This window comes from Acanthochromis polyacanthus, chromosome 1 (assembly GCF_021347895.1).
Source record: "Acanthochromis polyacanthus isolate Apoly-LR-REF ecotype Palm Island chromosome 1, KAUST_Apoly_ChrSc, whole genome shotgun sequence".
In the NCBI taxonomy this organism is placed as follows: Eukaryota; Metazoa; Chordata; class Actinopteri; family Pomacentridae; genus Acanthochromis; species Acanthochromis polyacanthus.
In genome coordinates this window covers 35230701-35254370 of record NC_067113.1, presented here as the reverse complement: position 1 = coordinate 35254370, position 23670 = coordinate 35230701, and the positions used below count along the sequence as shown (strand labels likewise).

General features: G+C 40.4%; 2 protein-coding genes across 7 annotated transcripts in view; both read right to left on the bottom strand.

The window, feature by feature from the left end:
• The window catches only part of mapkbp1 (mitogen-activated protein kinase binding protein 1), a 41031-nt gene extending 37651 nt beyond the window's left edge, over nucleotides 1-3380 (bottom strand). The window contains 1 exon segment of the mRNA XM_051946140.1: nucleotides 2987-3380. Within this exon segment, the coding sequence (XP_051802100.1) occupies nucleotides 2987-3103 (117 nt within the window). The 5' untranslated portion in view covers nucleotides 3104-3380.
• A 2488-nt stretch (nucleotides 3381-5868) lies between these two features.
• The window catches only part of mgaa (MAX dimerization protein MGA a), a 39760-nt gene continuing 21958 nt past the window's right edge, over nucleotides 5869-23670 (bottom strand). For 5 of the 6 annotated variants that reach the window (XM_051947419.1, XM_051947423.1, XM_051947428.1 and 2 more), the window contains 12 exons: nucleotides 21628-21891; nucleotides 20418-21169; nucleotides 15150-15272; nucleotides 14960-15071; nucleotides 13842-13921; nucleotides 12344-12420; nucleotides 11866-11920; nucleotides 11512-11593; nucleotides 10672-10968; nucleotides 9909-10049; nucleotides 9701-9829; nucleotides 5869-8103 (listed from right to left, as the gene is read on the bottom strand). In XM_051947419.1, coding sequence (XP_051803379.1) covers nucleotides 7397-8103; nucleotides 9701-9829; nucleotides 9909-10049; nucleotides 10672-10968; nucleotides 11512-11593; nucleotides 11866-11920; nucleotides 12344-12420; nucleotides 13842-13921; nucleotides 14960-15071; nucleotides 15150-15272; nucleotides 20418-21169; nucleotides 21628-21891 — 2819 coding nt within the window. In that variant the 3' untranslated portion in view covers nucleotides 5869-7396. The remainder of the gene's footprint in view (nucleotides 8104-9700; nucleotides 9830-9908; nucleotides 10050-10671; nucleotides 10969-11511; nucleotides 11594-11865; nucleotides 11921-12343; nucleotides 12421-13841; nucleotides 13922-14959; nucleotides 15072-15149; nucleotides 15273-20417; nucleotides 21170-21627; nucleotides 21892-23670) is intronic. The other variant, XM_051947435.1, reaches the window with a different exon arrangement.

Sequence of the window (23670 nt, the reverse complement as noted above, 5' to 3'; positions counted from 1 at the left end):
TAAGACCCAAAGTAGAAACTCAAAGCAATGAAACTGCATGAACATTTTTCTAAAATGAGCTGAGAACAGCAGAACGTTCTAATGTGTGGACCTATGGACCGGGTCTATCTATGTCTGCATCATGGCTCCACATGGAGAAGAACTGAAGACAGGAAGTGAAAAATCTGACAAAAATCAGACAGTGTGAAGGAACCTTCAGAACATCAGCCTCTATGGACGGAGGACCAGAACTAAACCTGGTTGCTGCTCAGAACTAAACTTGCTGAAGAACATGAGAAGAAGCTTGATGGATGCTGGAGAACATTGTTTGGTCAGATGAAGATAATACCACAGTGGATGCATAGTCCTGACAGTGAAGAACGGAATCCTTTTGTGAGCTTTTGTTGTAATTTTGTCGATCTTTGGAGTTGTTTTGCCTTTCTTTTTTATTGTGTTGTGTATTCTTTATGGTCATTTTATCTCTTTATGGCTATTTGCTGTGTCTCTGTGGACGGATTTTGTGTCTTTCTGATAGTTCTGTGTGTCTTTGTGGTTCTTTTGTCCATCTTTGTGATCTTTGTCTGTCTCTTCCTTAACCTTTTGTTTATCTCCTGACCAGGACTACCACAGTGAATGCATTGTCTTGACAGTGAAGCACGCAGGCATTTTATGATTCTTTGTTTTCGTTTTGTGTCTCTATGGTGATTTTGTGTTTCTCTGTGGTTGCTTAGTGTTTCTCTTTGTCGTTATTTTGTGTCTCTTCTATCAAAGTGGATGCATAGTCCTGACAGTGAAGCACGGAGGTGGAAGTATGATGGTATGGAGCTGCATGAACAGAAAGACGACGGTTCTAGATGCAGCACGAATGTCTGGATGAACCAGAACACTGAATGACCAGCAGAGAACATCCAAAGAACAAACTAACTTAAATCCAATAAAACACCTTTAGAGTGTTTTAAAGAGAAAACCCTTTGCTTTTCTTCCTGCAGCTTCTCATTTGTAAGTTTTTTTTTAATCGAACTGTTGGCAGCAGCTGAAAGAACGAAACGATGAGAAGAACTCTGAGATCAGCTGAGGAGGAACCAGCAGATCTGTGGTCTTTGTTTACTCCGTGAGGACGTGTTGTTTGTCCTCACAACATCAGTAAAACAAGTCCAGCGGGTCCCAGCAAAGCATTGTGGGAGCTGCTGACAGATGGACGGAAGCCCTGCAGGGACAAACAGACCGGAATGACCGGACAGACGGACCAAAGACCAGAGCAGTCCAGGTTACAGACGCTCCCTGATGGTCATTTTCTGCACGAATCCATCAGTAGTTTGGTTTGAAAATGAGGAAAAATGTCGATTATGTTTTTAGAGCAAAGATGTTCAGTTTACTGTCAAAAAGGAGGAAAGAAACCACAAACTATTCACATGTAAAAACCTGGAGTCACAGAATTTAGATGTTTTCTCTTTCAAAAATGACTCAAACTGATTGATTAGATCATGAAAAGCTGCTGATGGAGTTAAAAGTGAACAAATAATCGATTATTTATTGGACCAGACAACAAATGTGGACCCGCTAGGCTGAATTAATTTTAGAAAACAGGAACATTAAATGAGGTTATTTAGTGAAAAGGACTCGATTTAAAGCAAAGACTTCACTTTAGGACAACAGAGATGTTTTCAGAACGAGGACGGTTTTAGAAAGTCGAGATATTTTAGTTCATGTTTGATGAGAATAAAACGAGGACAGAAAGACAAAAAACTGTTTACAGTTCTTAGTCTTATCCTCACTGTGATGGGCTGCTTAAAAATAATAATAAAGTAATTCCAAAAATAATAACAATCAAACTAATAAATAAAATAATAATAAAAATAAAGAGATACAGATATTTGAAAAATATATGAAATGCTCAGAAAATTACCAAAAAAAACTAGCAATAAAGTCAACTGTTATTGAAAATACTACATTTAAAAATAAACTCATACATTAAATAAAAAATAAATAGAAAAACGATAAGCAAAAATATTAATTATACATTTAAATAAAATAAGAAAACCGCTATATGAAATAAAAAAATTGAGACAAAATAATTAACAAAATAATCCAGTTAATGAGATGAGAATAATTTAAGCATGTATGCAAAATAATAATCAACTAGTGTTTAAAATATTAAACGATAAAATAAAAACAAATAAAGCAATAAAAGAACTTGATTTATAAAAGAAAAATAATCAGACATTGATAAAAAATAAACTAATATGTAAAAGACAAATAAAATAATGTAGTAAAAATATTAAGAAAAATAACAGATATAATAATAGCATTAATGATGATAATGATAGAAATAATAATAATAATAATAAAGTACACTAATATGTAAAATACCAAAGTAACAAAGTAAATAAAATGACAAAATAAACAAAAATATAAAATGAAAATAAACTAAAAATCTATTATAAACCAATTTCTAAAATCTAAATAAAATTAGCTCTAAAATATTTATCAAAAATAATTAGCATTTTAATAAATAAAATGATAATTATTTAATTGTATATGTAAAATAATAATACATTAATTTGTAAAATATTAAACAATAAAATGCATATCATAATAAAAAATAAGCTAATATATAAAAGATGATAAAGATAATAAAACAAAATAGAATATAATAAAACAAATCAGTAAATAAAACAAAAATAAATTAATACATAAAATAAAATAAGACATATAATAATTAAATAACTAAATATATAAAACTATATAACACACTGATATATAAAATACTAAATTAAGCTAATAAATTAATCAATAATAAATTAATACATAAAATAAAAATAAAATAATAATACAATTAATTGATAACCACAACATATAATAATAATAATAATAATAATAATAATAATAATAATACAGTACACTGATAAATAAATACCAAGCAGACTGTGTGTGTTACTGAGTGTGTGTCTCTCTATATGTGTGAGTTAGTGTTTGTGTGTTACAGTGTGTGTTACTGGTTGTGTACCTTTCCGCTCAGGTCCCGCTGGTTCCGTGCCGTCCCGCTCCTCCTCAGTTTGATGGACGGAGACCTCAGCAGGTTCTTGATGCGGCTGCGGATGGTTCCGGTTCCGTCCGCGGTCATCGCGCCGTCAGCAGCCGGTCAGCTGCGTCCCTAGCGGCTGCAGCTCCGGTCCGTGTCTCGCTGCTCCGCCGCCGCTGCCGTCATGCCGTCTGCGGCCCGGAGGCTTCTGCAGGTCCGGATCTGGTTCTGGTTCTGGTTCGGTCCGGGTCGCTGCTGCTCCGCATCGTATTCCTCCGCAGCGGCGAAGAACCAGGAGACGCAGCGCCTCCGACACGAGCAGAACCGAACTGAACCGAGCGACACCGAGAGCGTCAAACACACCGCTATAGCGGCAAAAGCGCTTCCGCCCTGGATTTTTAGAATAAAACGAAGAAATATACAAAAATCTTTTCCACACCAGTTAGACATTTATTCAACAAGTTTAAAATGTAAAAAATGATAAGTACAGCTGTTTAACTTAATATACTCACCTTTATGACATTTTCTCTTCTTGTTTTATGCATTATCTGTTTGAAAAACAGTTAAACATACAATCTCATGTAATATAGTTTCTAATGTGCTATTTAACTTGTAAACAACTGTAAAAGGACTCAAAATTACCAAAAAGGGACACAAAACATCCACAAATCAACAATATATTGAGAGATGAACACAAAACAGACAAGAATAGAAATAGTTAATTAAACTCAGAGGGAAAATATCGTTGTTACAGCAGAAAGAGTAAAGGTTCCACCACTATCAAGAAGCTCCTTTTGTTTAATAACCCACTCCTAATGTTGGGATATTTCAGATATACCGCTGCATATTCCTTATGTTTTATCGGGTTCAAGTGTTCAGAGAGTTCATTTTAATTCAGCTTTTCTCTTGTTGTTCTGTTATTCTTTATTCTTCCAACTGGGACATTTTTTAAATGGAAAACTTAAGTATTAAAATTATAATATGGTGTTGCTTTCATGTTTTGTTTTGATGTCAGGTTTTAACTAGTTGGAAATAATCAAAATTGTTTGTACACATTTCGCTCAGAATTTTTTTTTTATTTCGCTCAGAATTTAAACTATGATTCACAAATTGCTGTAAATCTAAAATTTATATGTATTTGTACTTTTTCCATCCATAATGAATTAATTTTTAAAGTGGTTGGTTCATAAAACTTAAAATTTTCTCCAGGTTCCTGTTATTTAAGTGATTTTTAGTTTAGGAGTAATCTGCACAGATCGCCTTTTTAAATTCCATGCTTTTACTTTGATGGTAGAGCATCTAAATATCCGGTGTCGTCACGTCTGACGAAATTTGACGCGTTGCCGCTGTAGCCATATCTATGGCTGTAAAAAAAAAAAAAAGATATCTATGGCTGTAGCGGTGCGGTGAAGCGGAAGCGCCCCTGAGCGACGGAAACGAGAACTGCAGCTTTTTTATTGTTGAGTGAAAAATGATTTTATTTTGACATTTGTGATGACATCATGAAACTATGAATGGACGTAAAGGACAAAAATTAAAAAAAAAAAATTGTCAAAATGATTCAATCAATTACAGAATGATAAAATGTACTGAGAACATTTTAACTAAATAATAATTTAATTAAATAATCTGTATTTAAAACACTTCAGAGAACACAATGAGTTATTTACTGCGTTTCAATTGTGATTATTTCCTTTAATTCACTTTTAGGTCTTTTAAATGTTCAGATTTTCTGTTTTCTCACATTTTATGTCTTGTTTAAAATCAGAACTGCAGCTCATTTTTATCTGAAATTACTTTGGAAACTCCAAAGGTTTGACTATAAAATATTGGTTTAACTTTTTTTGGCTTCTACTCTGCGTGATGCGTTCAGGGGCCTCCAACAAAGCAAAAGAAGTTTCAGCTTCAGTAGAAATTCAGACAAAGTTGATTCTCTGAAATTCACTCGGCCAATTCGAACAGCAGAACTAAACAGCGAAAATTTAGCTTATAAAGTTTTTTTAAAATATAAAACATGGAAAAAGTTTTGGTATTTTTTCAATAAAACGTAAAAGAAAAACGTTTCAAACAAAAACATTTAAAGGCATTATGGAGGATGTTTTTTTTTTGTTTAATTTGTCTGATTCACATAAAATGAATATACTGACCTTTAGTGGACTTGTATGTATGGTCTCTAAAAGAATTTAAAAAAAAAAAATAACTGTGGACATGGCAGGACCTGAAAAACATCAGCCAATCAATGCGTTCGGACCGAGGCATTTGGTTTGCTCCCTTTCCTGTCAATCAAAAATCTTCCGGCTCAGGCCTAGTTACGTAGATTACGTACGCCTTGGACTTACGTGTTTTCTGTATGTGTTGCTTTGGTATAGCTTCGTAGTTAGCTGGTGACTTGTTTTGCTCATCTTTTTTTAGGTAATGGCAGATAAAGATCCAGGGGGACCCAGCCGTAAAAGACAACTTCACGAGTCCTACACAAGTTTCTGGAGGGGGGCGTTTCTTCGTAAATGTTAAGAGGGGGGAGGTTAGAGGGGGGTGAGGGAGAGATTGTATGTGCACATGTGCATGCTACGTTCAAAGTCGTAGGAAATTAAATCTCCTCTAATGCCTTTAAACTGTAAACATTCAGGAGTTCAAGTTCTGATCAAAGCAGGTGGAGTCTGTTTCTACCTGAACAGGTGAGTCGCTGTCTGAAAAATCTTCAGGTTTCCTCCAGAACCTGAAACAGAAAATCGTCCATCTGTTGCTTCGATGATGCGTCCAGGTGTCGTCTAGTAAATCAGAAGTCACATTCCTGAGTTTCAGCAGAAATTTCAGCAGTAAAAGTTTCATTTTTAAAATTTCATTTATAAAATCTCAGCAGTCAGACATCCGCAGTGAAACTTTATTGATATTAGAGTTCTATTCAGATAACGGAGTTTAACTTTAACTCGTACAAAAATACAAATTTAAGAAAAACACAGCAGAGCCGCATGACAGACGGATGCTTCAATCCTGCTGCAGGTACTGGGGACTCTTTACAGGTAATTCTTTACAGGTGAGTGAGTCCAGGTGAGTTAAAATGAGTCCTGTCAGTCCAGGTGAATCAGTCTACGCAAGTTAGCGCAGGTGAGTTCAGGGGAGCTTTCTTCACCAACTCGAGGAGTTTTCACAGTTCAACACAAAGAAACTTTCCTGTCAGTTTTTTATTTCCTGAAAACGGAAACAGATGAAATATTTCATCGAGACGCCGATGAACGAAAACCTTCTGAAAAAAAAAGCTTCTGTCAGTTTCAGATTTTCAGAGTAAAGCTGCAACATTTGGAGCAGAAACTGTTCTTTTGAATATTGTAAAGTTTCTTCTGTTATAAAAGGAGTTCTACGCTTCTGAAGTCTGTCCAGTTTTCAGAGTTTTTCAAAGTAAAACACTTCTACATCATAAAGTAACGCTTTAAAAAAGTAACTTTTCTTTCAGTTTGGTTCTCGTTTAGTCTGAGCAGCCTCAATGAAGTTTACCGAACCGTAGAAAACTTTTAAAATATGAAACTACATTAGTTCTGAAAGATAAATTCAGGCGACAGATTCTTCATTTAGTCAGAAAACAAAACCATTTCAACTCAAAACATGAAATGAAGTGAAACGGGTTAGAGTCTGTTTTCTACCTGGACAGGTGAGTTGCTGCCTGAAACAAACAACTGTTCTTCTAACGTTTGTTTGTGGTTCCTGAAGGCTTCAACTCTTCAAACGAGACGTTCTGAGGTTGAAATAAAGTCGGATTTCATAATAAAAGCCCAACAATAAACCTAATATCTGATATTTGTCAGCTTTAAACTGATCGACATGATTGATCAGAAACTTTTATTAGAACAAAGCTGCAACTAAACATTATGATTGATTATTCTGTCGGCTGTTTGCTGCCTGAAAACTGCATCAGAAAAATTATTTATTGATTAATTAAGCAACTGCTGATAGTTTTTCTGGCAATCCATAAATCGATTGATCACGGCCAAATATATTTAAATCATAGTTTGGAAACAGCCAAAATTATTCTGAATATTTTCTCAACATTTTTCCCTCTGGTTGCCTCAGGTGATGGTTACCCTGGCAACAGGGTGCCTGCCGTTGCCATAGCGACATCCTCAGTCAGATTCCGCAGCATTGATCTGTTACCAGTTCAGTATCGGGATTATTTCTGTTTCAACTTTATTCTGAAATAATCCTGAAACGACTAAAGTAAAACAACAACAGAGTTTAAACTGAAAAGATGAAGACGCTGACAAAATAAATAAAAAGACGACACGATCTCTGCTCGACTGTAAACATCAATGATCCGCTCCTCTTCCTGACAACCAATCAGAGAATGCTCGCTGCCCGCAGGTGGCCAATGAGGTCCTGAAGCTGCAGTGACATCACACGTGATCAGCAGGGCGGGTTCCCCCTCAGCCCCAGAGGAACCAGCCTCGGCATCGGCCTCCAGGCCACGCCACCCTCCCCCCTCTCTGCTGAGGGCTCTCCTGCTGTGCTGTCACTGCTGATGGGTGGAGCAACTTTGGCCCCTCCCACCTTCATCTGCAGCAGAGGTGGCGGAGCCAGAACGGCTCCTTTAGTGTTTCCTGGTCCTGGCTGCACGCCAGTCATCTCTGCATAGCCATTAAGCCCTGCCCCCTCTGTTTCTATGGCAACGGTGCTGTTAGAGTCCAAGTCTGACTGTGGGAGCCTGTGGGCGTGGGCTCGCTCCTTGGCTCCGCCCACCTCAGAGGATGGTTTCCCCGGTGATGGGACCCCTGCTGCTTTCGTCGTGGCAACGTTCTGGTTGAGGAAGAAGATCTCGCTGAGGAGCGATGACAGGATCTCGTTGTCCACGTCACTGCCCGTCTCCTGAGGCTCCGCCCCTTTTACCTGTGACTGACGGTCGGCGCTAAGAGATGGCGAGGGCGAAGGTCTGAGGTCGGACTGGTCACTGCTCTGGTCCGATCCAACAGAGACCGGCTGAGCGTCCAACAGCCGACTCTGTTCTTGTGTTTGTTGTTTGTCTGTCAGTTGTTGCTGTTTGTCTGACTGTTGTTGTTGTTTCTGTTCTTGTTGTTGTGACGTTGCAGGCTGAACCATATGCAGCATGTTGCAGTCTGCAGGTGTAAATAAAAACAGTCATGATCAGCTGGCCAAAAAACAAACAAAACAGCAAACACTAGAGATGTCTCAGTTCGGTCTCAGAGGTCGGGGCTGATCGAGGCATTTCAGAATCAGAAGTCTTTGTCATGGTGTCCCTTTACTAGCTAAACTCCCACAATGCTCTCTGCTTTAACATGTACTGTCGCCTGAGTGATGCCTCCTCGGGTCTACAGTTTAATGGTACCTCAGGGTGTTTCATCTGGCATGGGAAACACACCACATTGGAATATCACCTGCCTGTCACATGACAGCTGGTCGAGGAGTCAGACCAACATGGTGGCTCGGTCGTCAACTTTGTCTTTTATTACAGAAAGAGTTCAGCGAAAAGTATTTCTGAAAACATCTGAGGCGAATCTGTCCTTGTTTTAGTTCAACGACTGCTAGTTTAGATGCTTGATGAAAGTTTCACACGGCATCCGACCTCCGCTCCCTGTGCCTCATTTGCATAAAGAAAAAGTCAAGACTACTTTATGCAAATGAGCTGCAAGCAACGAGAGGGTGAGGTGCTGCAACGTAGGTCAAAACGCAACGAGAATCCGGTGCGAGGCGTTTCACATAGACAACAGATATGAACCAAGACACTGACGGATCCTGTGAACATACAGGGTCCGTCAGTGTCTCACTTCCCTTCTGTTGTCTATGTGAACGGGCAACGAGAAATTGACGGATTCTTGTGGACTACACCTTAAGAGGCTCCATTTGGTGGAACTACTGGGTACTACAGCTGGTCTATGATACATGAAATGTGTTATATACACGGGGCGTTTCACATAGACAACAGATATGAAGCAAGGCATTGACAGATCCTGTGTGTCCACAGGAATGTCTATGTGAATGGAAAGCCAGAAACTGATGGGATTCTTGTGCACATACACCTTAAGAGGCTCTACCTGCAAGAACAACCAGATATTACAGCTGATCGACAATACAGGGTTCCTGGACTTAGGTCAGAGTTCCGTTCCTACGAAGTGATGTCAGTTGATTTTTGCCATAAGTCGAAACTCCGGTTAAAATGTAAACACAGTGGTTAGGTGCATCACGATATCGATTGCTCATCTGTGTTCCATCTTGTTCCAAGCGTTTTATTACATCTAATTTCACTTTCATGGAGATGGGTTTCCTTTTCTTCGAAGCATTGCCATTAGAAGAGTCTGACTTACACTTGGGAAACATAATAAAGGGCAAAAAGTTAGCAAATGTAGCACAATCCAAGGTGGTGTAGAACTGGCGAACGTAAACAAAGCCATCTTTTATAGAGTTGCATGATGACGTATTCATCCGCTCTGCTCGATAACTAGTTCCACGAATCCGTTCTGATGAAATGACGAAACACCGCTGGTCGAGGACTTCGTAAACCGAGGACCCGCTGTAGATGAAATGTGTCTAATCAAGTAAAATGGTTTCCGATTGCCAGATACTAAATATTACATGAGTCCCATTGGATCAAGGGCCAAAAACCTGATCAGGACATCATCGGTAAAGTCTCTCTAAACTGTTCCTTTAGTTACGAGTCTAGTTAGTGGGTTAGCTGGTGAGACGTTTGTCGATTACCTGTGAGGTTAGTGAGGGTGAGTGGGGCGGCGCTGCTGCAGATATTGTTCATTGGTGGGCGGGGCAAGGAACTGAGATGCAGCTGCTGATTGGCCAGGTTGGGTATGTTCAGGGTGACGGACGCCATGCCTACAGAGGAGGTCATGTGTTACTTTGGCAACGAAAGCGAGGTTAACCGGCAAACAGGTCATCAGAGGTTAGTTAGTACCTGGACTCAGGGTCGACTGCAGCACCGTCGGTTCCAGAGGTCCAAACAGGACTCGTTGTCCCGGTAACGCCGCCTGGACCAGAGACAGAACCTCAGTCGGGATCAGAGCCTGGATGGACGGAGGTTCACCTGGAGGACGGACTGCAGGACGACTAGTCAATTTATAAATAACAACTAACCAACTAGTAAACTCTCTGTCTACTGAGCAACCACAACAACTATCAGTCCAAAAAAACCTTTTAAAGACCAGTTTAATTAACTCTTGAATTAAGTGACAGCTAATTAACAACATTAGCAGCAAAAAAAATACTTAGTTGGGCAGATCACTAGTTAGTCGGTTAGTTATTAAGTCAGTCACTCAAAGAGTTAGCTAAGTATCACTGAGTCTTTCAGATAACTTCTTGACTAAGTCTACTAGTAGGTATTTCATTGTCACCAAGTCAGTCAGCGAGTTAATGAGTCAGTAACTGTTTAAGTCTCTAAGCAAGTCACTTATTTATTCATATAGCTAGTTAGTTAGTCCTTCAGTCAGATAACTGAGTAACTGTTAGTCTGAGTCCATTATTTAGGTATTGAGATAGTCAATCAGCTAATTAGGTAACTGGTTGAATTTGTCTATTTCTAGATCAGTTAGTACGTCAGTCTACCAACTTAGTAACTGGTTGACTATATCTACCAGTTGGTCAGTCAGTGAGGTCACCAGGTAACTGAGTCTACAGGTGGGTCAGGTAGTTAGTCAGCTGGTTGGTTAATTAAGTCTTACTCTCTTCAGTCGTCGTGCTCTGAGGTGGCTCTGGACAAGTCTTCCTGCGAGACAGGATGTTTGGAATCGTCCTCGGCCGGTCTCTCTGCACAGATGCATTGTGGGACGCAGCAGACCGAGCCAGGACGGTGTTTAACACCTGTTGGACCAGAGGCTGTACAGGTGTAGGAATGGGTGGGGCAGAATCATGAGTGGGAGGAGCTTGTGGAGGCTGCGGGTCAGGTGATGTGTCTGTGCTGTCGCCTTCACTCGTTTCTCCTGTTGGCGGCTGACCTCCTGATCTCTGCTCGCTTTTACCTGCAGTCACACACACAGGCACGTTAGAGCTCCGCCCACAGATGACAGGGATGGGATCAGCAAAGGGGGGGGGCGCGCAGCGACTTCCAGTCGCTGGGCCGTTTACAATCGTCGTTAACAAGCTATCGTTAACGTCGTTACCATTAACAAGCTATCGTTAGCGTCGTTACCATTGCGCGGGAGTATCAGCGACAATAAAGTGTTCAAACTTAAAATGAAATCGCCGGAAATCCGCGGTAAATTCCCCTCCCTGAAAAAAAGCGGAATTCCGCGAATTCGTGGAAAAATCACATCCCTGAGGTGAGTGGTCACGTAACTCTACTACAAACTTTCTATTTGTTGTTCTGAGTGGTCAGCAGCATTTTTTTTTACTTGAAACCAATCAGACAGCTGCTCTGAGGCCCTACACTAGAAGAAGTAGTGAACCACACCTGCAGGAGGCAAAAACTCTCCTCCTGGTTCCTCATCTAGTTTCATTTTCACCTGATTTCTCTCCTTCAATTTCACCTCACTTCTCACTTAGTTTCTAACATTGATTCTCACCTGAATCCTGTGCGTCTCTCTGCTGCTTCAGACTCTTCAGTTCCCTCATCGCACTGTGCAGAGTCTGGATCTTCTGACGAGCCTGAAGGTCCAAAAACATCACAGAATAAAGTCACTAAAACTGATTTTCTGACTGTTGTTTGTTTGTCCAGACTTCTGAGACTCAGATTCTGTCTCATCGGTTTGGAATTGATTAAATTTAGACAAACTGACATAACAGAGAGAAACATTACCGGATTAACGTGACCCTGAAGGAAACTTAAAAACATCCTGGAGACATGTTCAGATGTTATTCGGTTTTACAGTGAAGTGATGAGCTATGTGTATTCAGTGGTTTTAGTTTCCTGGTTGTACCTGACGGCGCTGCAGCTTCTTTGTAGAGTTCATGGTTCCTGTCGTCTCGTCCACACTGGAGACATTCAGAAAACGTGTCAGTGCATGATCTTGCACTTTAAGTAAGCTAAATTTTACCAAGAGGCAATATTTTTTACTTCTATAAACTGCTTTATTTTTTATTGTAAAGTGATAACATTGTCTACAGACATAAAACATTTTAAAGATGAAACTGAAGGTGGAAGACAGAAGAGTTCCAAACAAAATGAAATTGAGCTCTGAGGGGATAAAAATGTAAAAAATTAAAACTAAAAAAGGAGCTTCAGGGTTTTCAAATGTCCCACGAACTTAATAGAAGTTTTATCTTTTATAAAATAATCCCTGACATGAGGTCTGAGGTTCAGATTTAAATGTGGAATCAACAGCAGGTCGTATACACTTCCGGTTTCACTTATTAGTAGATTAGAAGCTGCTGATGATTCTGAGCTTCACTTCTTACTCTGATCTCCTCATCCTCTTCAGCCGAACGTTTTTCTCCGCCATCGCCTTGGAAACGCCCCAACCACCATCAGCCACCTGGCACAAACACAGAGACGCTTCAGGTGAGTTCAGCTACCACCACCGTGCTTCACATCATGATGCTGTCACCACCGTGCTTCATCATGATGCTGCCTCCACCGTGCTTCACGTCATGATGCTGCCACCACCGTGCTTCACGTCATGATGCTGCCACCACCGTGCTTCACGTCATGATGCTGCCACCACCGTGCTTCACGTCATGATGCTGCCACCACCGTGCTTCACGTCATGATGCTGCCACCACCGTGCTTCACGATGATGCTGCCACCACCGTGCTTCACATCATGATGTTGCCACCACCGTGCTTCACATCATGATGCTGCCACCACCGTGCTTCACATCATGATGCTGCCACCACCATGCTTCACATCATGATGCTGCCACCACCGTGCTTCACATCATGATGCTGCCACCACCGTGCTTCATCATGATGCTGCCACCACCGTGCTTCACATCATGATGCTGCCTCCACCGTGCTTCACATCATGATGCTTCCACCACCGTGCTTCACATCATGATGCTGCCACCACCGTGCTTCATCATGATGCTGCCACCACCGTGCTTCATCATGATGCTGCCACCACCGTGCTTCACATCATGCTGCCACCACCGTGCTTCACATCATGATGCTGCCACCACCGTGCTTTATCATGCTGTTGCCACCACCGTGCTTTATCATGCTGTTGCCAACACCGTGCTTCACATCATGATGCTGCCACCACCGTGCTTCACATCATGATGTTGCCACCACCGTGCTTCATCATGATGCTGCCACCACCATGCTTCACATCATGATGCTGCCTCCATCGTGCTTCACCACCACCAGGAGCAATTAGGGGTTAGGTGTCTTGCTCAGGGACACCTCGACATGAGCTCGAGGGGCCGAGGATCGAACCGGCAACCCTCCAGTTACAAGACAGCCACTCTACCCACTGAGCCATGCCGCCCCATATATACAGGGATGGGATCAGCAAGTTCTGAGTTGTTGGGGGGGGCAGCCGCTGGGCCGTTTACAATCGTAGTTAACAAGCTATCGTTAACGTCGTTACCATCTCGCGGGAGTATCAGCGACAATAAAGTGTTCAAACTTGAAATGAAATCCGCGGAAATCTGCGGATCCGCGGAAAATGCCCATCCCTGTATATACATTTTATAAAGGGTTTGATATTAAATCAATACAACAAACTGAATCTATAATCAATAAAAAAATGATTAAAGCTTGGACTTAAATCTGGATTTTATGTCATTACAGACATTTCTAGTTCAAACTGTCCTTTCTGATTGGAAACAAAACCATCTGGAACATCATGGACTGAATTAGGAAAATTATTCTTTTCATTTACGCACTTTATCCGTGTGATCGTTGAATTATTTCTGTATTATTGACCCTGTGATTCTCCACTGACTGATTTTCGTACCTCCATCGCCTCGTCGGATGAGATTTCGATGGCGTCGTCGATCAGATCAATGACCTCCCTGGAGTTGCCGTCAGTCTGGTCTGTTGTCAGGAAACAAACAGATTTATTCATCATATTTTTCTATTTTCTCTTTTATTACTCTTGCAGAGCGTTTTGTTTTGGAAATTTTGTACTTCCTGTTTTGATTGGTGTTTAGTTTTTATTTTTTACTTGACTCCAAGAGAGCCCTGCAACCAAAACAAAATATAACAAAATGAGACACAAAACAGCAAAAGTGAGAAACAAAGTGACAAAAAATGAGACAAACGACACAAAACAAAAGAGGGACAAAAGATTAGATAAAATGAATAAGGCAAAACATAACATGACAAAAATAAGACAAAAAACAAGCGAGACAAAAAAGGAAACACAAAACAACAAAAACGAGAAACAAAAGGACAAAAACATGAGACAAACAAAAGTCGGACAAAAAAACAACAAAAACAAGACAAAATATTACAAAAGTGAGACAAATGACACAAAACAAAAAGAAGATTAAAAATCAGACAAAAAAGTTATACAGCGACAAAACAGTGGACAAACGACATAAACAAGACAAAAACATGAGACAATTGACAAAAGTCAGACAAAAAGGCCAAAAAAACGACAAAAACAAGACAAAATATTACAAAAATGAGACAACCGGGACAAAAAACTGACAAAAGCGAGAAATAACATGACCAAAAAAGACAAATGGCAAAAGTCAGAGAAAAAAATAACAAAGATAAACACAAAAACATTCAAAAAATGAGACAAAATGGCAACAGAACAATGAGCAATGTAGTATTTTGATTTATGATCAAAACAACTTGTCATGGTCTAGAATTGATTGCAGTTAATGTCTTCTCAGACCGTTAACAGACTGTTGGAGGACGTTTAAAAATTAAATCAGCATCTACATCCTGATTAAACTCCACACTTAATCAGATTAAGAAACAGATTGTAAATCTGTCCCATGTGACACCAGGATCATCTTCTAGACGGGATTCCTCCAGAGCGGTTGGTCTGGACCTGGAGTTCTTATTCCTGTTGGCAGCATGTTTCGTTTTAATTCTGATGTTCGGTGATCAGATTCTGACCTGACGATGGCGCGAGTCTCCACAGATATTGGTCCCTCTTCTTCCTCAGCGTCGCCTTCTTCTTCTTCATCTCCTTCTCTATCGTCTGCAGCCCTTGGATTACCCCCAACGCCTGTCAACAAACATGCCTGTTAGTTTCCAGACGTACAAACAAACAAGCAAACAAACAAATCACAGGCTGGTTTCTGACCGTGTTCAGGGTGCAGAGCTTCGACGTCCTTGGGTCGTTGAGTCCGACCTGCTGCCTCAGAGCATCGAACAGCAGCCGCAGTTTCCTCCGACGAGTCTTCTCCAGGTTTATACGTGCAAGGCGCTGTCAACAAATGAATGTCAGCATCAGCTTCACTCTGCAGGAAGTCAAACATTTACCTGGTTCTCATAGTTTGTGTTTCTGTTCTATGCATAGTTTGTATACTGACAGTCAATAGAAACTTTGAGGTAGAAATGTAGGCAGAATTCTACTTGTAGGGGGGTTGTAATTATTCATTGTTGATTTACTGATGATCCAGTGCCCTGGTAGTTGAGATAATGATGAGTTGTCATTTTGTCATGATTCATTGCACATGGGTTGGTCACTTTGCAAAAGTGAACCAAATACACACCAAGCAATACTCAGTGAATATCTGCACAATGTGAGAATGGGTTTTGAAGGCCTATATAAAGGCCCAAAAAAGGCCACCATTGTTAGTCCAGTGAACAGCATCATGCCGCGTCTATCACATGAACAACGTCTCCGGGCACTGGGTATGGTGGAGGCCGGTTTGAGCTACAGTGATGTAACCAGGCGTATGGGCTGTTCCCAACCCACAATCAGAAGCCTGGTCCAAAGCATGCGCCGACGGATTGCTGCCTGGATCCAAACAAATGGAGGCCGTACTCGGTATTGACTGTTGTGACTTTGTGTTTGGCAGGTGCCGTTTTCTTTTGTGAAATTCTTTATTTTGAAATCATTCTTGAAACTTTAGATTTTTGTTTCTGTATGCCACAGGGTTTATACACCAATCTTGAAGTTAAATTTACTACCATTTAATACCTTTTTTTACTACCTTCAGATTTTTTTTACAACCATCAAGACACCGAGTTGCAAGTATTAATCAGAAACCTTTTTTGATATGCACGCAGATTTTGACATACAACACTTACATCATACTTACCACTATCCAAGGAGACCTAGTTATTTAGCTACAGGGTATTAGTTACAGTAACTGGTGCAATGTCAGGTGGGGTGCCTTGCTTCACAGGCGCTTAAGCAATGGAATGGTATTGAATTTAAACTTACGTACAACCTTTTCAAGATTGACTCCCAACCATTAGGCAACAGCTACTAATACTATAAAAGAAGAGATTTAGACAAAATATTGCACATTTATTTCCTGTCCCCATGGAAGACTCCACTAGCCCATTAAGAACATATTTAACAACCACACAAACCAGTAAAAACAAATTGAGACAAGGATTGAACAACCAACTAGGTTTAAATGACCAACAAATCTGCACGCACATTTTCACAAAACACTTAATCAAAAAGAGAGCAGGATGACAAAATAAAAAAATCTTGTGCCAAGTGCCTTAACCTTTCATAAAATAGAGAGAGAGAGAGAGAGACAAAATCAAAGTCTTACGGCAAGTGCGTCAGCTGCACAGCCTTGTCCTCGTTAGTTTTGTCCATTTATACCAATTCCTCCTTCTTCTCTTTGTATCTTCTCCTCAGAGAATTTGATTTTGTGATTAGTTCAGCCTTGCAATTTTGTCCAATCACCGCAACTTTCCCACAATTTTGGCCCGCCTCCCGTGAGTTCCACCAATCATAGCAGCTCCCAGCGCAAACGTAATGCACGTATGTCAACGAATTCACTTCCTGTTTATGGTTTGAAGATGCAGACATGCGCGATACTAATGTCTCTCATTTACCAATAAAAATTACTGCTGAAGACCGTGATAAACAATTAATTCACTGATGTTCTTCACCAAAGCGGAGCTAAACTGTTTTACAACCGTGCAATATTGTGGTGGAATACAAAAAAAGAAAAAATCATCGATTGATACACACTCACGAAACATATTAGAACGGCTGAAATGAGCGGACAACAGACCAGACAAATCACCATGATGGAAACTGTTGCATCTAGATCCATTAGAGCACTGAAAGAATGAGGTAAATTAGATTAATTATTCCACCAAAGAGTGGAGAGAAATGTCCATGTCGACCACCGCCTGAGCGGGACGCTACCACAGGCAACGCGCTCCGTGGTCGGACAACTGGGGCAGACGGGGCGTCTCGGTCTCGCCGCTGAGAGCCACGGCGGACTTATGTGACGATCAGCGTGTGTGAATAATTTCCTTGTTACCCACATCATTCAAAACGGACTCGGGGATTTGAATGAAGTTTTCAGGGTCGGTCAGAAATGACATAAGGACTAAGTGATTAGACTTCGGCAGTGATACGGCTTAAAGTTTGGATCCACGTATCGGTTGTGAGAGAGCAATCTGCGGACAGATGAGCGCTATTCCGCGATCCCGCAGGTCGCGGTCGCTCTTGGAAGTCGAAGTGGCATCATCCAGGGAGATGTCAAGTTAGCATTGCAGCAGCTAAGTCAGCTATGTACTCAGTGCGCACGCGGAAGATTTCAGCTCTCTAACGACCAATGAATGCATTGCTATGACGTCGACGTGAGCGACTGACGAACGTTCCGGTATAAAATTTTGCAAGCAAGATATGTTTTATTTTATTTATGTTTATTTTTTGATCAAAATGAAACAGCTCATTGTCTAAAAGAAAAAAATAATACCTCGTTTTTAAAGAATAATACCTTTTGCCCAAATTTAAAACCTTTTAAGGCAATTAAATTTTGCGTTTTTGATTTATCACTTTTTAATACTTTTTAAAACCCCGCGGAAACCCTGATGCCAATATGCTAAACAAATGATTCATATGAAGAAAATCCAGTTTTGGGCTTCAACATAAAAATTATGTTGAAAAATATGGTCTCAAAGTTTCTACTGACTGTCAGTATATTTACACTACCCATCAAAAACAAAAAAAAAGGGTTGCACACTCTAATACAGGGGGTCATCGATTTACGTCAGAGCTTTGTTCCTCCGGATTGACCCAAGTCGATTTTCATAACAAGTGGGAACTCCGGTGAAGACGTAAACAAAGCCGCTACATGCACTGCGATATCACATATTCACATTGTTTATATGAAAATGTTATTTTCATTATTCTATGCTTGCACTAGGAATTTGAAATGAAGAGCCACTGTAGCTCACTCATAAGAACAACAATGAGCCACAAAAAGCTACAAATTTCTGTGTCAGTGATAGCGGAAAAAATTGAGTAATTTTCCTGCATTCTGGTGCATTTTGAGGTAAAAAAAAAAAAACACTCAATTAAACCGTTCTATTTTAACTATTTTATTTCTACTTATATGTATGTATGTTGTTATTTTTATTGTTTTTACACTCCTCCTGACCCATAAAATATTAATTTCATGTCCAATTTACCTTCTTTTCCTCCTATGTCCAATTCTTCAACTCTCACTATGTGCCATATCTCACAACTGTAGCATAAACTCAACAAAAACCTCTTTCTCGCTTTTCCTGATCGCAAATGACTCGCCTTGTGGCACACCGTTCAGAGATTTCACGCAGTAAAAACAGCATGCTTTTCTGTGATTGGCCGAGAGCGGGTTATGACCCGAGCGCGTGATCAAGATTCGGATGGCTCCGACCATTTCCGACGCCTGCCAAGAGAAAAAGTTTGTTTTTCTTATATTATCGCTCGGGTGTTTCGAAGAAAAAGTCAGTTAAACCCTTTTTTGTTGCTTTTTACAAGAAAAATAGAGCGCCACTGTGGCTCACACGGTTCAGAATGACTGCGCCATCCAGCAAAACGATGCGCCAATGGCGCTGTGGCGATCGGCTAGCGCAAGCCTAGCTATTAAACATAGTCATGAGTTATATTGTTGATTTCCTACGATCATCTAAGAGTTTGTTTCTGAAGATGATGGTTCTCCACTGTCCTTCAGGTTCTAATGATACGTTGGACGGTTCTTAACCTGATTTTAGTCGTTTCATCTCCTTAGTTGTTTTCTTTTCTTGATGCAGGTCAATAATTTCACCCTTCTGAGACAGATTAACAACCTTTCTATGACCACAGGATATGTTTTCAATATGGTTGTTTAAGAAATGAGAAGGTCCTCACTGCATCAGCCAGAGTTAAATAATCTCTGCGGTAATTATCCAATGGAAGGATCTGAACTATTTGCTTAGTTAAATCCAGGTGGAGACGTTTATTTTTGGACAGGCGGTCTATGTTTAATGTATTTTAATGCATTTGTAAATGAGAACTGGCTCTCAAACACTTTTACATGGTTAAATAAAGGTAAAAACAACAACAACAGGTTCAGGATGTAATCAGACCTTCTAGAGGTTTGATCGTATTGTGCTTGGGTTGTTTACTTGTTATCATTTTGTTGGGTTCATCAATAGTTTCTAACCCCTCCTTTAGAGGTTTTAATTTATTCTCAAACATGAAGACCAATCTGAAGTTTCAAAAGGCTGTTCTATAATCCAGTGTGGTCCGAATAGGTGGGTTTACTGTGTAATAAAGTATATTTATTGCAACATCCTTTAACTGAAGGATCCTTGAACTTGTAAAATATGTCAGCAAGTTTGAAAGTCATGTTCACTTTCAGAAAAATCTTTAAAAAAACGTTGATTTATCGGCAAGACACTGGAAAAACAGAGATAATCCTGGGTCAGTGTGTGTCCTTCCAGACAGCGACGTTACTGCACTGACTCAGATTTTTAGCTTAATTTGTTATTTAGGACCCAGAACTAATTTCTGATCTGTGAATATTTGTATTTTCACCCTAAAATAATCGTCTTTGTCTGGGAAGCAGTTTTCAGGGCTCAATATCTCCAGAAATAAAACTCCCACAGCTAGGAATGTTTGTGAGAATTCAGACAGAATAGTTTCCAGCAGATCTGAATGATTAAATTGATCCAGCAGACGACACGTTTTCTGTTACTTTGGGCAGGTTTCAAGTTATTTTTAGACAAAATCAAAGCTACTGGATCAATACAAAAAAGTCAGCATGGCTCAGAAACAGTGAACAGAGGAGCAAGTTGTTGGAGATCCATTCAGCATGGAGAAACATCTTTGTACAGATGATGAGCAGAGTAGAGAGGAAAAGTTTGTAGATGCTGCAAACATGAAAACAGCATGTAGTCATCATTTTCCAGTGGTGGCAACACCTGTGGACACTTGGAAAATGTTCGACAAGCTGATTCCAGTTCGTAATATTTACATTTTTCTTTTTTATGTCATTCTAATTGCACAGAAGACACTCCTACGTTTTCTCTTTCTTTATGGTTGTGCTGTTTCTATGCACAGGACTTTAAAATGAAGACCAAGAAAATGCCCAGAAACTCATTTTTAGCTGTCAGGTCTTACCGGGTCGGTCTTCGTCGGCTGAATCTCCTCTTCGCTGTCTGAGTCTCGGCAGTCCGATGAGTTTTCCGTCTCGCTGCTTGACGTTACCTCCAGTACTTCCACTGTCTCCGTGGTAACCAGCTCTGTCTCATTGTCAACGCAGATGATATCCAGGTCCACCAGGTCAGAGGCGAGCTCCGGTTCAGGTGTAGAGTTGGGCAGAGGTGTGGCCTCTGATGCTACAGGTGTTGACGGAGCAGGTGGAGGTGGAGCTGAGGGTCTGTGAGAGGTGTCTGAGGACGTCGGAAGTGGAACAGGTCTCGGTCGGACCACCACCAGTCCAGGAGCAAGCGGACTCGTAGACACCTTCACCGTCTTCACCCCAGGCTCTGCCCCCAGCCCCGAGGATGGTTTGATGGGGATCAGGGAGACGGGGGCTGGGGGGGCGCTGGAGGGTTGAGGCTGGAGGAGGGTGAAGGCGCTTGGAGACGTCTCCACCTTGGAGGGCGACTCAGAGGAGGATTTACTGAGGACGACGACGGGCTCCCTGCCGGAGTTGAGGATCTTAAAGGTGCAGGTTCCCTTCTGGGACAGGAAACCAGATCCTGGGGGGAGGGGGGCAGCGAGGGTGTTCACGGAGAAGGAGGAGAGGGAGGAAGAAGAGGAGGGTGAAGACGAGATCACTGTGGTCGCAGGTGGAGTTTGTTGGCCGACAACAGTGATGGCTGGAGTCTGAGGATTTGCAGGAAGGAGGACGGAGGGGGAGGAAGAACCTGGGGGATGCAGAGAGGGGGAGGAGTCAGTTTATGTCCAATGGGATCATTTAACAGTAGAACTGGAGCATGAAGAGGACAATCAGATTTATTTCTCTTCTCAGCTTCACGGTCTTCGAATCTTCTATTTTCTGTGTTTAAACTAATGTAGGTGTTCCACAGGGATCCGTATTAGAGCCTCTGATTTGACTATTGACTACATATTGCCACCTAGTGATGGGAATTCAGGCAAAATCAGCCTAATATGTTGTTACATTCTCACATGAAGACAACATGGAAGCAACTGGTAACTTCAAACATCGAACACCAACATCTAGACCTCTATGAACACCAACATCTAGACCTCTATGAGCACCGGTGTCTGTTTGACCACCAATGAGTCCATATCAACTTTCAGCTAAAATATTTGACAGAACTTAGTTTTGGGTCCCAAAAAACAAAAATCTGTGCAGATGTACCTTTCTGAACAGGTGGTACTGGTTTAACCTTGCTGAGTGGAACCAGTTGGACCAGTTTGCCGTCCGGTCTGCGGTAATACTGGGTGCCCGATGTCGTCTGGACCGGCTGCAGAATCATCTTCTGCCCGGTGGGGGAGGCGCCTGGGATCTGGTGGGGCAGCTGAGCCACTGGAGCTGGGACATGAACCATCAGGAATTGAGAACGTTTAGGGGGTCCAGGGGACGGATTTACAGGAAGCACCACCGAGTTGCTGGACTGAGAGCCTGAACACACAATAAACAATACATTTATTCACAGAAAAATGACTTATTCATACATCTGTTTATCAAAAAAAACAAGGTTTACGTATAAAAACACGGTGTGTTAGTGCATGCGTTTATAGAAACCTCATGTATTTATGAATGTTATTAAACATCTTTTCAATGTTTTATTTTATTTGTACAAATGTGTTTCATTCATATATTTATTTCTGGAAAATTGTTTTATTTATGGATTTAGTTCCAGAAACATGGTATAATTATACATTTATTTCTAGAAATATAATTTAATTACACACACTTAAAAAAATGTGATGTATTTATATATTTACTTTTAGAAATTTGTTCATTTCTGTATTTATTTCTAGAAAGCTTGTTTATTTCAAGATTTATTTCTAGAAAACTTGCCTGGTGGAAACATGATTTAATGACACATTTACTAACATCAGGCATGTCATTGGGAAATTACCAAATAAGTGAATCCTTGGAAGTGAGGGAGCATAGCGACCGAGCCGGGGGGAGGGTTTGGGAGGGGGGCCCCGCCCCCGTCCCATGCAAGAAACCTTTGAAATTTAAAGGCTGAAATGGTGCATTCTGGTGAACTCTGACACCTAGAATTCTTTAAACATGAAGGTTTAAAAAAAATGTCTGTATGGGACCTTCTAGGCACCCCCCAAAAACAGCACAAAGTCATGTTAATGTGATGAAACCAAATATTTATACTGGATTCAAATTTGAATGAGCCACATGAAGTCATCACTATGTGTGCTTTCCGATCGACCATGGGAGTGAGCCTCTTCTGTTGAGGAACTTGTGGGGCTATGCCACTGGGTTGCTGCAAGCATAGACACAATAAAGAGTAGACGCCGCATCGACCGCTACTGTCCATTGGGGCTGACGAGCAGTGGGGTCGCCATCTTAGTCCGGTCAGCCGCTCCACTCAGCGCTGTTTGACAGCGCATTTAATCCATTTTGACTCTGAATATTAAACTGATTTTCACGCGTTTTTATTTTTTTACTGCAAACATCATACATGTAGCTATAATACAGGACAAATGGTTTGGCGTATTTTAATATTCATAGCGGGAATAATAGATCATAATAATAATAGGTAGTAGAATATTCTGATATTAAGCTCCACTGTAGACAGGTATTTTGCAAACACTGTAAACACACACACACTAATATATGTTAGAGAAGCAGATAATGGCAGTAAAGTCAATTATTTGAATAATTTGAAGAGACAATATATGATTACGCCATATATACATATATAAACAAAATACTGACTAATGAACACATTTCTATATAAAACTATATATATATATCTATATATTATCATTTTCTGATATATCTTTTTAAATATATATGTATGAATTATATTGATAGTCTATATATGATTTATATAATAATCTTCTCTGACATATTGATTATATTAATACTCCATCTATGATTTATATATATTCATTTTCTCTGATATAACTTCTATCTATTGTTTTATATAGAAATATGTGTTCATTAGTCAGTATTTTGTTTATATGTATATATAGCGTAATCATATATTGTCTCTTCAAATTATTAAAATAGGCTAATTGACTTTACTGCCATTATCTGCTTCTCTAACATATATTAGTGTGTGTGTGTTTACAGTGTTTGCAAAATACCTGTCTACAGTCGAGCTTAATATCAGAATATTCTATTACTGTTAATCCCGCTATGAATATTAAAATACGCTGAACCATTTGTCCTGTATCATAGCTACATGTATGACGTTTGCAGCAAACA